Source organism: Dasypus novemcinctus, chromosome 9, assembly GCF_030445035.2.
Source record: "Dasypus novemcinctus isolate mDasNov1 chromosome 9, mDasNov1.1.hap2, whole genome shotgun sequence".
NCBI classification, from domain to species: Eukaryota; Metazoa; Chordata; class Mammalia; order Cingulata; family Dasypodidae; genus Dasypus; species Dasypus novemcinctus.
In genome coordinates, this window is record NC_080681.1 from 99,081,672 (window position 1) to 99,095,168 (window position 13,497).

General features: G+C 39.1%; 1 protein-coding gene across 10 annotated transcripts in view; it reads left to right on the plus strand.

Moving 5' to 3' along the window:
* KIAA0319L (KIAA0319 like) overlaps positions 1 to 13,497 on the plus strand; it is a 249,023-nt gene that overhangs the window by 68,323 nt on the left and 167,203 nt on the right. For all 10 annotated transcript variants that reach the window (XM_058303906.1, XM_058303910.2, XM_004472229.4 and 7 more), the window contains exons 10-13: positions 2,230 to 2,458; positions 3,420 to 3,543; positions 4,157 to 4,289; positions 12,209 to 12,357. In XM_058303906.1, the coding sequence (XP_058159889.1) occupies positions 2,230 to 2,458; positions 3,420 to 3,543; positions 4,157 to 4,289; positions 12,209 to 12,357 (635 nt within the window). The remainder of the gene's footprint in view (positions 1 to 2,229; positions 2,459 to 3,419; positions 3,544 to 4,156; positions 4,290 to 12,208; positions 12,358 to 13,497) is intronic.

The window sequence follows — 13,497 nt, forward strand, 5'->3', positions numbered from 1 at the left end:
CTTTTATATGGCAGTAGCCTCTTTCCCCATTGCTGAAGTCAGTTCCTGTTTTGTTACAGGATCCTGAAAGCAAGCCAGGGACTGTCTAAGGAGAAAGAGCAATGGGCAGCTGCCATTTTGCCATCTGTCTATAAGTTGCTTTTGTTCTGATACAGGAGACAAGTAGGATATGTAAAACACTTGTGAAAACAACAGGGAAACTGAGAAAGGAGAAAAACATTCTGTGGATTTTTATTTTTCAAATGCTTACTACTTTGCACATGTATATGTGTGTCATGTTTTTGTAACATGTACACCAAAAGACATACTACCAAACATGTGCTGCCAAAATCCCCTTCAGATCATAGGCAAAGATGTGGGTTAAAACTCCAGAGATGCTTGGCTATGTGTGTGGCTGATGGTGAGATTTAAACAGACTGTATGTCTTTTCTATGCTTTTTCTCTTTCTGTAATTAAAATGGAGGAAATCCAAACCTCCCTTGCTTGTTTATGCTCACATTTTGAGGTGGCATAAGAAGCTTTAGGCTGTTCAGCTGTAAGTCATCATTTAGGTAAAAGCCTGCTCTTTTTTTTTTTTTTAATATTTATTTATTTATTTCTCTCCCCTCCCCCCCCACCCTCCACCCCTGTTGTCTGTTCTCTGTGTCTATTTGCTGCATCTTCTTCTTTGTCCGCTTCTATTGTCAGCGGCACGGGAATCTGTGTTTCTTCTTGTTGCATCATCTTGTGTCAGCTCTCCATGCGTGTGGCACCATTCTTGGGCAGGCTGCACTTTCTTTCGCACTGGGCGGCTCTCCTTATGGGGTACACTCCTTGCACGTGGGGCTCTCCTATGCGGGGGACACCCCTGCATGGCAGGGCACTCCTTGCGTGCATCAGCACTGCATGTGGGCCAGCTCCACACGGGTCAAAGAGGCCTGGGGTTTGAACCGCAGACCTCCCATGAGGTAGAAGGATGCCCTAACCACTGGGCCAAGTCCGCTTCCCAAAAGCCTGCTCTTATAAGTGACCATTTCTTTGTCTTGCAAATGATATTTCAAACTGTGGGACTGTTGCATGGGAGAATTCATTTCCATCTTAAGCTCCTGCCTTACCAGAGCCAACCCTAGTGGTCCATCCTAGATGTCTCTGCTAGGATGTCCATTCTTGTGGAAGGTACACAGCCAAACAGGATGGTGGGAGAAGAGCCTGTTGCATTCAGAACTTTCTCTGTATAGGCTAGCTTCTTTAAACTCCACAGGAATGGGGACCAGGAATTTATCTCTTTTTCAGACTTTGGTTTTTGGACTTTGGAATCAGAGAACTAGGCTTACATCTTGGCTCATTTTGTAGCCCTGGGTAAGTTACTTACCCTCTCTAAGCCTCTTGTAAAGTGGAATCGATGGTACCTATATGGTTGTTGTGAGTATACCAGATAATACTTCTAAAGGTCCCAGCACACAGACATTCTCAGGTAGCAGGGCAAAGTGGTTCTAGAAAAATGTTCATATCCTGACTCCATTACTTTCAAGCTATGTGACCTTGGGCAAAGTTACTTCTGTTTACCTCTGTCTCTTCATATGTTAAATGAGGATAATATTTCATAGAGTTGTGAGGATTTAATGAGATATAAGGCACTTGGCATAATGCCTGGCATATGGTAAACCTTCCATCATTGTTAGCATTTAGTATTACTCTCTACCTTTCCATGAGGCATGGTAGGAATAGGTAACCCTGTCACATTGGTATTTCTTTTTATTATTATTTTTAAAATTTATCCCCCCCCACCTGATGGTTCTCTGGTCTGTCTCATTGTCTGCTCACCTTCTCCAGGAGGCACTGGGGATCAAACCTGGGACCTCCCACATGGGAGGCGAATACCCAACAGCCTGAGCCACATCTGCTTCCTGTGGGCTACAGTGACTGCTGGTTTGTGGCATCTGCTTATTTAGGCATCTGCTTGTTGCTGCAGGGTGCGGTGTCTAGCTCTCGTTGCAGCATCTAGCTCTTGTTGTGGTATCTAGCTCTCAGTGAGGTGGGTTTGGGTGTCTGCTTGTCTTCTTTAGGAGCCACTAGGTCCCAGGACCTCTCATGTGGTAGGCAGGACCTCCCATGTGGTAGGTGGGTGCTCAACTGGTTGAGCCATCTCTGCTTCCCTTGTATTTCTTAACCTTGACTTTCAGTTGTGTAGTGTTTATTTCTGATTGTACTAGTGTTTATTTCTGATTGCACTTCTCTCTTCCTTAATAGCTTGACTGTAGTAGATTCTGATGGAGCTATCAACTCGACTACTGCAAGCCTGACAGTGAACAAAGCTGTGGATTACCCTCCTGTGGCTAATGCAGGCCCCAACCAAGTAATCACCCTGCCTCAAAACTCCATCACCCTCTTTGGGAACCAGAGCACCGATGATCATGGCATCACCAGCTATGAGTGGTCACTCAGCCCAAGCAGCAAAGGGAAAGTGGTGGAAATGCAGGTAGGCGGGAGTAGTTACTGTCTTTTCTGGCCCAGAGGAGCTAGAGCTGCTGGACTGGGTTACCCATCCATGGCTTATTTCTGCTCCATCTTAATTATCAAAATCAGGTTTGTGCATAGAATATTTGGATTAAAAACAGAATCCCACAAATACAGAAAGTTTTGGGGGATTTTAATTAACACATTGGCAAAATCTTTATCCAGAAATTAGAGGAAGAGGCTAGATGAGAATCTTTCAGGATGACTCTAGAGAGTTAAACTGTGAAGGAGCTACAGGGGTGCAAATTGTTGTGAACTCTAAAACAAATTGGAGTAGATTGCCTTACTACATGGTGATCTCCTAGCAGACTGATCTCTGTGGAGATACTTTTTAAAAAGGGACTAGATCTGTCACCAGGTAGGTAACATAAAAAAAGAAAACTTGATGGGCGGAGGAGGGGGATATTGTTCAGGTTTAAGTGGTTGTTGCCACTTGAAAATATGGTCCTAATATTGCCAGATTGTACAGTTTTTTCAAAAGGAGACAGAAACCTAGACCTTGATGTTAGCTTTACTGGTGGCCTCTGTAGGAAGAGGATCTTGGTAAACATTGTTTTTTAAATTGTGTTATTTTATTTTATGTTCATGGTGTTCTTCCTGGTTTGAATCATTGAGACTGATCTTGGTAATCTCCCCACTCATTTCCCCATACATCTCTCCCTTGTGAGAGCTCTGGCTTTATTTGAAACTGCTGCTGTGTCAGGGAATACTGTTCTTTTGAAGGGGGAAGCTTTAGTAGATGTCCCCAGATGTCTGATTCAGCATTCACTGATTATGCTATACTGGGAAGTAATATAATAGTCCAATACAAGCTCAAGTTTAGAAATCTGGGTAAATCATTTCTACCAAAGTAGGAAGTAGTGTATGATATTTTGATTCTGGAATTCTGATTTTCCATTTGTATGTATTATTTATTTATATAGGGTGTTAGAACACCATCCCTGCAGCTCTCTGCAATGCAAGAAGGAGACTATACATACCAACTTACAGTGACTGACACAACAGGACAGCAGGCCACTGCTCAAGTGACTGTTATTGTACAGCCTGGTAATTTCTAACCTTATCGGGGCAGGTTCTTCTATTGGCTAATTCCTTTAACCTTGAGGGAGGGGAGAGTTTGAGTTCTGAGCTGTATGAGGATAGAAGCAGGAGGCACCAATCCATGGAGCCCTTGGCAGCTTCTATTGTCTGTTCCCCTTGTGCTTACTTCATAGCTAGAGAAAAAGAATACTTCACATCCTCAGCTTGTACCCTTGCTCTTGGCTATCTTTTGTGTCCTTAAGGGGTCCTAGGAGATAGAATAACTGCCATCTCAAATCCTACCATATCCTTTAAGGGGCAGCTTAAAGCCCACTTCCTCAAGAAAGCCCTGTCTTTCACTCAAAGCCTTTCATTGAATTCCTGTAGCATTGTGTTTCAAATTCAGCATGGCATTATAACTTTATTATGTTCTGCCATGTTTCTTTCAGGATTCCATTATATGTTTGTCTTATAGTTTTCATTGTGTGTGCCCTCACTGTATCCATAAATCCCCCGGGCCCCTCAGTTCCGTGGGCTCAGAGGTAGAGTCTCTATGGCTTCCAGAACATATGTCCCAACTGGTTCCTTTCTTTTCCCAGCTGGACTGACTGCTTTTGACCTCCAGGTCTTTGTCTTCTAGAAAACAACAAGCCTCCTCAAGCAGATGCAGGCCCAGATAAAGAGTTGACCCTTCCTGTGGACAGCACAACCCTAGATGGCAGTAGAAGTTCAGATGATCAGAAAATTATTTCATATCTCTGGGAGAAAACACAGTGAGTATTAACAAAAAACCCTTGTGCAAAGACTCCAGACCTTTGAAGAGCAAGGTTTACTTGCATTTATGAGTGTATTTGTTCTTCTTGACTTATCCAGGGGGTAACTGCAAAAGAAATGTTTGCAATCTCAAAATTTAACCCTAAGAAAATGAAAATTGTAAGTAATTTTTGTAAGGAAAAAGATGCTTATCATTAGCTAGTCCCCAGGTCCTGATGCTTTTACAGGTGTAATCCATCTGCTGAAATGTATAGTTTAATTACACTTGAGAGGCAGGATGGAAGGGGTAATGGAGCAGAAAAATACTGTTGCTCAAAATTAACTGGGTATGGCTAGCAGGTGGGAGAGGGTCAGTAGCTATTAAGCGGAATGGAAAATTTATCAGCACAATGAAAACATTACTGTTATTGTTTCCTTGAAGACAACATTTACCAGTTATATTAGCCAGAGGCTGAAAGCAGTAACCAAAATAGTACTAATTAAATTGAAATTGCCTAATCGAACCACTCCTGGTTCTCACACAGTTTCTTTTATTTCCTTTAAACCATGACAGATGGAACTCAGATTATATGTAGCATCCCACAGGAGCAAGGAATTCCAAGGAAGAGTTAAAAGTATTTTGACTTCCAAAGGTAGCAACCATAGGACAGGCTGTAGTGGATATTTTCTTGTATTTGATATGGTAGGAAAAGGCCTCTAATTTGACTATAGAAACTACTTCATTTGTGATTGCTGAGTTGGATTGTAGAAATGATGATTCAACTATTTGTTTCTTTCTTTTGGAGGACCTAATCTTCCTAAGTTCTGTGTTTTTTTTTAATTAAAATTTTTTTTTTATTTTTAGAGAAGTTGTGAGTTCACAGAAAAATCATGCAGAAAGTAGACTTCTTTATATCCCCCTTCACACACACAGTTTTCCATATTATTAACACTTTTCATTGCTATGGTACCTTTGTATAATTCATGAAACAATATTGTTATAATTACACTATTAACTAGGGTCCATAGTTTACATTAGAGGTCACTGCTAATGAACAGTCCTATAGATATTGTGCAGTCCTTATAAATTTTAAAAAGCTTTTATTTTAATAACATATATACAACCTAAAATTTCCCCTTTAACCACATTGAAGAATATAATTCGGTGGTATTGATTACATTCATGATGTTTTGCTACCATCACCACCATCCATTACCAAAACTCTTCCATCACCCCACACTGAAACTGTGTTCCAGATAAGCATTAAATCCCCATTCCCTACCTCTATCCTGGACCCTGGTAACCTGTATTCTAGTTTCTGACTCTGTGAATTTGCGTTTTCTGATTATTTCATATCAGTGAGATGACACAATATTCGTCCTTTTGGGAAACTGGTTTATTTCAGTCTCTATGATAGCTTGAAGGTTCATACTTGTTGCATGTATCAGAACTTCATTCATTTTTACAACTGAATAATATTCCCTTGTATGTATATACCACATTTTGTTTATTCATTCATCAGTTGAGGGACACTTGGATTGCTTCCATGTATTGGCAATTGTGAACAATGCCACTGTGAACATCAGTATGCAAATATCTGTTTGAGGCCCTGCTTTCAATTTTTTGGGGTATATACCTAGAAATGGGAATGCCAGATTATATGGTAACTCTATTTAACTTTCTGAGGAACCACCAAACTGTTTTCCACAGCAGCTTCACCACTTTATATGTCCATCAAGAATGAATGAGTGTTCCTATTTTTCCACATCCTCTTCAAAACTTTATCATTTTCTATATTTTAAATAGTAGCTATTCTAGTAAAATGGTATCCCAAAGTGGTTTCGATTTGCACATCCCTAATGGCTAATGACGATGAGCATCTTGTCATGTTCTTATTGGCCATTTGTATATCTTCTTTGGAGAAATGAATGTTTAAGTCTTTTGCCCACTTTTTAATTGGGTTGTTTGTCTCTCTGTGGTTGAGTTGAAGGAGTTCTTCATATATTCTAGATATTAAACTCTTACTGTATATGTGGGTTCCAACTGTTTTCTCCTATGCTGTAGGTTGCCCTTTTACTTTCATGATGAAGTCCTTTGAAGCACAACAGTTTTTTAACTTTGATGAAGTCCCATTTACCTACTTTTTCTTTAGTTGTTCGTGCTTCTGGTATAAAGTCTAAGAAACTGTTGCCTAATACAAGGTCCTAAAGATGCTTCCCTGTATTTTTTTTTTCCCAGAAGTTTTAAATTTTGGTTTTTATCCTTAGGTCTTTGATCCATTTTGAGTTAATTTTTGTAAATGGAGTGAGGTAAGGGTCCACCTTCATTTTTTTTATATGGATATCCATTTGTGGAAGAGGCTTTTTTTTCCTTATTGAGTGGACTTGGCATACTTGTCAAAAATCAGTTGGCCAAAGATACGGGGGTTGTTTTCTGCATTGTCAGTCGATTCCATTGTCTCTCTATGTCTATCCTTGTTCCAGTGTCATACTATTGTTTTTTTTTTAACAAGTGAATTTCATTTATATATATTAGTAAAGCATACAATTCATCCAAAGTATATAATGAATGGTATTGGATATAATCACATAGTTGTGCATTTATCACCGTAATCATCCTTAGAAATTTTCATTATTTCAATAATAATAAACAACAAACAAACAAGAAAACTCTTTACCTCTTGATCTCTCTATACTTTCCCTGCTGAACATAGATGCTATTTCTGGCTATTCTTGCACAATTACTTATGTATTTATTAAGCAGTTTTATTGAGATGTATCCATGTACCATAGAATTTATCCAAAATGTTTAATCAATGGCTTTTTTTTTTTTGGAAACTGCGTCTCCTTTTTGTTGCATCATCTTGCTGTGTCAGCTCTCCGTGTGTGCGGCACCACTCCTGGGCAGCGTGTGCTTTTTTCGTGCAAGGTGGCTCTCCTTATGGGGTGCACTCCTTGCATATGGAGCTCCCCTACGCGGGGGACACCCCTGCATGGCACGGCACTTCTTGTGTGCATCAGCACTGCACATGGGCCAGCTCCACACTGGTCAGGAGGCCCTGGGTTTGAATCCTGGACCTCCCATGTGGTAGGCGGACGCTCTATCAGGTGAACCAAATCTGCTTCCCCCCTTTAATTCTTTTGGGTGTGGATATCCAGTTCTCTCAGCACCATTTGTTAAAATGACTGTTTTTTCCCATTAGCATGGCTTTGATAGGTTTATTGAAAACCAGTTGACCATAGAGATAAGGGTTTATTTCTGGATTATCAATTCTATTCCACTGATCGATGTTTCTTATTTTTATGCCAATATGATGCTGTTATGAGCATTGTAGAATTGTAATATTTTTCAAGGTCAGACAGTGAAATTCCTCCCATATTGCTCTTCTTTTTTTAGAATGCTTTTGGCTGTTCAGGTGCATTTTCTCCTTCAAATGAATTTGGTAGTTGCCTTTTCTATTTCTGTAAAGTAGGCTTTGGAATTTTGATTAGTATTGCATTGAATCTATAAATCAGCTTAGACAGGATTGACATCTTCATGATAGTAGTCTTCCAATCCATGAATATGGAATGTCTTTCCATTTGCTTTGCTGATTTTGTTGTCTTTGTCAGTTTCTTTTAGCATTGTCTTGTAGTTTTCTGCCTATAGGTCCTAAGGTTAAATTGATTCCTAAGTATTTGAGTCTTTTTGTTGCTATTGTAAATGGAATTTTTTTCCTGATTTCCTTCTCAGATTGTTCAGTATTTGTGTACAGAAACATTACTGATTTTTGCTCGTTGATCTTGTGTCCTGCCATTTGCAAATTCATTTATTAGCTCAGGTAACTTGTTGTAGACATTTCAGAATTTTCTAAATAAAGGATCATGTCATATGCAAATAGTGAGAGTTTTACTTTTTCTATTTTTATGACTTTTATTATTTTTTTCTTGTGTAATTGTTCTAACTAGAACTTCTTAGCACTGTTGAATAACAGTGGTGACAGAGGGCATCCTGTCTTGTTGCTGATCTTAGAGGGAAAACTTTCAATTTTTCAATCTTTCTCCATGGAGTATGATGTTGGCTGTGGGTTTTTCATATATGCCTTTTATCATACTGAGGATTTTCCTTCTATTCCTTCTTTCAGAGTTTTGGTTTTGTTTTTGTTTTTTTAAGATATATTTTGTTTATTTCTCCTCACCCTTGTTTCTACTTGTTGTGTCTGTTTACAACGTTTTTATCAAGAAAGGGTGCTGGATTTTGTCAAGTGCTTTTTCTGCATCAATTGAGATGATCATATGTTTTTTTCCTTTAATTTGTTAATGTGGTATAATACATTAGTTGATTTTCTTATGTTGAACCAGCCTTGCATACCAAGAATAAATCCCACTTGGTTGTGATGTATGTCTTTTGATATGCAGTTGGATTCAATTTGCAAATATTTTGTTGAGAATTTTTGCATCTATATTCATTAGAGAGATTGGTCTGTAATTTTCCTGTAGTGTCTTTATCTGGCTGTGGCATTAGGGTGATGTTGGCTTCATAAAATGTGTTGGGTAATTTTCCCTCCTTTTCAATTTTTTGGAAGAGTTTAAACAGGATTGGTGTTAGTTCTTCTCAAAAAAACTTGGTAGAATTCATCTGTGAAGCCATCTACTAGATGGGACTTTTCTTTGTTGGGAGATTTTTGATGACTGGTTGAATCTCTTTAAATGTGATTGGTTTGCTAAGTTCTTGTATTTCTTGTAGTGTCAGTGTAGGTGTTTGTGCATTTCTAGGAATTTGTCCATTTCATATAGGTTGTCTAGTTTGTTAGCATACAGTTTCTCATAATATACTCTTGTGATCCTTTTTATTTCTGTGGGATCTGTCATAACTTCACCTCTTTCATTTCTGATTGTATTTATTTGCATTTTCTCTCTCTCTTTTTCTTTGTTAGTCTAGGTGGGGGTTTGTCAATTTTATTGTTCCTCTCAAAGAACCAGGTTTTGTTAATTTTCTCTATTGTTTTTATTCTCAATTTCGTTTATTTCTGCTCTAATCTTTATTATTTCTTTTTTTCTGCTTGCTTTAGGGTTGATTTGCTGTTCTTTTTCTAGTTTCTCTAGTTGTTCAGTTAAATCATTTTCCAGCCTTTCGCTTTCAGCCAGTTTGTCTTCCTGGATCTAAGGTGAGTCTTGTGTAAGCAGCATATGGATGGCTCATGTTTTTTTAATCCATTCTTTCAGCTTATGTCTTTTGATTGGGGAGTTTAATCCATTCACATTCAATGATATTACTGTAAATTCATTATTTACTACCACCATTTTATGCTTTGGCTTTCATATGTCATATCTTATTTTTGTCTGTCTTTTTACTCTTTTGGTTATCCTTTCTGCTATTCTTTCTTCTCTACTCTCCTCCAAGCCTCTCTCTCCTGTCTTTTTCTTTCAGGCTCTAAGGTTTCCTTTAATATTTCCTGCAATATTTCCTTTGATATTTTCTTTTTTATGAACTGTGTTATTTTCTGTTTGTTTGTGAATATTTTAAACTCACCTTTATATTTGAAGGACAGTTTTGCTGGATAAAAAATTCTCAACTGGCTGTTTTTTTCTTCCAGTATCCTAATTGTATCATACCACTGTCTTCTTACTGCCATGGTTTCTGATGAGAAATCTGTACTGTTACTAGGTGTCCCTTGTATGAGATGGTTTGCTTTTCCTTGCTACTCTCAGAACTTTCTCTTTATTGAATTTTCTCTTTATCTCTGAATAGTATGGGTCCTGGAGTAGGAGATTTTTTCCAGGTCCTTTCTGCCTGTCTTCTAGCTGTTTTTCTGGAAGAGTAAAGTTTCATGTCTTTCTAGTCTGCCATCTTCCCAGAAGTTGCTATGCTGTTTTGATTTGGGAAGTGTGAATCCTCCAACTCTTTTTTTTTTCCAAGATGGTTTTGGCTCTTCAGGGCTCCTTACCCTTCCATACAAATTTGATGATAGGCCTTTCTATTTCTGCAAAGAAGGCTTTTGGAATTTTGATTGGGATTTTGTTGACTCTGTTCATCATTTTTTTATTTTATTTATTTTTATTTTTATTTTTATTTAATTCCCCTCCCCTCCCCCGGTTGTCTGTTTTCTGTGTCTTTTTGCTGTGTCTTGTTTCTCTGTCCGCTTCTGTTGTCATCAGCAGCACGGGAAGTGTGGGCGGTGCCATTCCTGGGCAGGCTGCTCTTTCTTTTCACGCTGGGCGGCTTTCCTCACGGGCGCACTCCTTGCGCGCGGGACTCCCCTATGCGGGGGACACCCCTGCATGGCAGGGCACTCCTTGCGCGCATCAGCACTGCGCATGGCCATGGCCAGCTCCACACGGGTCAAGGAGGCCCGGGGTTTGAACCGTGGACCTCCCATATGGTAGACGGACGCCCTAACCACTGGGCCAAAGTCCGTTTCCCTCTTGTGGTATCTTTATTTGGCTTTGATATTAGGAAGATGTTCACCTCATAAAATGAGTTAACTGTTTTCTCCTCTTCAGATATTTTAGACATGTTTGAGCAGGACTAGTATTAATTATTCCTTAATGTTTAGAAGCCATCTGGTCCTGGGCTTTACTTTGTGGGGAGGTTTTTGATTACTAATTCAGTCACTTTATTTGTTATTGGTCTGTTGAGATCTTCATTTCCTCTGCATTAGTGTAAGTAATTTGTGTTTTTCTAGGAATTTATTCATTTCATCTGGGTTATCTAATTTGTTGGTTTATATTGTTCAGAGTATCCTCTTATTTCTCTATTTTCTTTCCTGTGGGTTCAGTAGTATTGCCCCTCCTATCATTTCTGATTTTAGTTATTTGTGTCTTCTCCCTTTTTATTTTGTCAGTCCGACTAAAAGTTTGTCGATTTTATTGATCTTTTCAAAGAACCAGCTTTCGGTTACATTGATTCTCAAAAAAAAATCTCTTTCATTTATGTCTGCTCTAAATCTTTGTTAATTTCTTTGTTCAGCTTGCTTTGGATTTATTTTGCTCTTTTTCTAGATCATCCAGTTTGAGGTTAGGTTTCAGATCTGAGATCTTTCTTCAGAGTGTTTTAATTATTTATTATGTTGGTTGAAGATATACCTAGTCAGCTATTTAGTTGAGTTTTACTAGTGTTTATAGCAGAGATAATGCTTGCATAGCTATTTGGAGGAGAATCTGTTCAGGAGGGGCTGTTAGGGTCAGGGTTATGTTAAAAAGCAAAACTAAACAATGTAAATACAACCTGGAAGTCTGTAGCTTTCTCTACTTGTCCTGTATTTATTTGAAGGAAAGCTCTAGGGTGTTTTGAATCTTGAGCAGAAGGATTGTCTGGTTGTGTGCCCAGAGCTCACTCCCCACCTGCAAGTGCTTTCTGAGGCCCCAGAGAAGGAAGGAAGGATGCAGGTGTCCTGGGTGCTCTGTGGTCCCTGCATAGGACCTGGAGGCAGCTTACCTCATAGAGCTGCTAAGAAGAAATGCTTTGTCCTGAGAGTTTCTCTACAGCCTTGGTCCATTTTCCTTCCTTGATTTTTCATCAGGAAGGATTTTGGGATGTGATTAAGAAACACATTTTGCTTCTTTGCTGGCAACAACTGAATCAATTATTGGACCAAAAATGCTTTTCAGAAACATAACTCATAAATCATTCTTTTGATCAATGACCTGCTCGGAGTACTTTCTTCCTTTCACAAACTAGAACAGTAAAGAGTTTAAATGTCCCAGGGGTATATATAAAGAGTAAGTCTAGATGTGTTTGAATGCTGGTGACTGGAATTTTCTAACCAGCAGGTAGTCTGTATTTGGGGACCAAATGACACTTTGTCCAAATGGAATATTTTTAAACATGACCTCTTAAGATCTGGGAAACAATGGTTCACATCTTAGCTGAGGCAATAATAGTCTCCTCCTGCTGTGTCAAGGACTGGAGATAAGCAGACAGATACACCTCTACTTTCTGGTTTCTCTCTTTGTCCAGGGGACCTGATGGGGTACAGCTCGAGAATGCTAACAGCAGTATTGCCACGGTGACTGGGCTGCAAGTGGGAGCCTATGTGTTCACCTTGACTGTCAAAGACGAGAGGAACCTGAAAAGCCAGAGCTCTGTGAATGTCATTGTGAAAGAAGGTACTTCCTTGCCTGGGCAGTGATACAGCCTCTGTAGGTCAGATAACTGAAGAATTGGTCTTGTCTTGTTTGACTGCAGAGATTGATTAGAGATAACAAGGGGTGGGAAAGATTAGGGGTGAGGCCAGCTGTTATTTGCTTTTCTAAAACAACCTTTAATAGACAGTGACTATAATGTCAAGTTTTTTAACTGTTTTTTCCCCTTTCTCCTTCCTTCCTTCCCTCTATCTTCTTCCCTCCTTCTTCTTCCTCTCCCTCCTCCTCCTCCCCTACTGCTTTTCCCTCCCTCTTTCTCTTTTTTTCTTATTCTTTCATGCTCTCTCACTCTTCTCTCAATATTTGAATAGGGAAGGAATTAAGGATTTTTTTTTTCTTCACATTTTTATTTTGCCTGTGTGCTACTAAGACTTGGGGTTTATGTGATTCTCTTGCTCTAGTTACAGTGACACCTGCTGTCAGTCCTTAGAATGACTGTGCTGCACTGCAGCTTCTTATTCGTCTTATGAGTCTAAAAATTGAGGTCAAGTTGAGGAAGAGTTGATTAAGTGTTCTGGTTTGCAGAAATGGTGATCAGTGTTGGCCCCTAGTAGAGGGGATCCTTAAGCTGATAGTAACCAGCAGGTATGCAAATGACCTCCAGATATAGTAAACACTGAGTATACACCTGAGTGAACAAGCTTTAAGTGGGGCACTCCCAGAATAAGAGAGCTCCTTTTCTTTCTCCTTATTCTGTCCTTTTTTTAAAAAATCGTTCTAAGGAAAGAATTAAAAAAAGATCTTTAGGTAATAACAGTTTAAAGCATATTTTAAAGGAGAATTTTGTGGTATCAACAGAATGAAACCTGCTCTCCAAGGCTTTAAACTACTTTGGGCTTTTTTTCCCAGTCATATTCCAAAAAAGCAAGGAAATGAATTCCTTTCAAGGAAGCTGCTATGAGAAAACCACTCTTGTCTCCACTGTTACTCAGTGTCAGGAGAGCATTTCTTTGGGTAGGACAGGAGCTTCAGGACCTGCAGCGTTAGTGGCTTTAAAAATATCTACTGTTAGTGCTGAGAACAGTTCTCCATTTAAGATGCTTTTGATGTTTAATTTCCCCATAAACATCGTGAAAAGGCATTCCTTCTTTTCCAGAATATTAT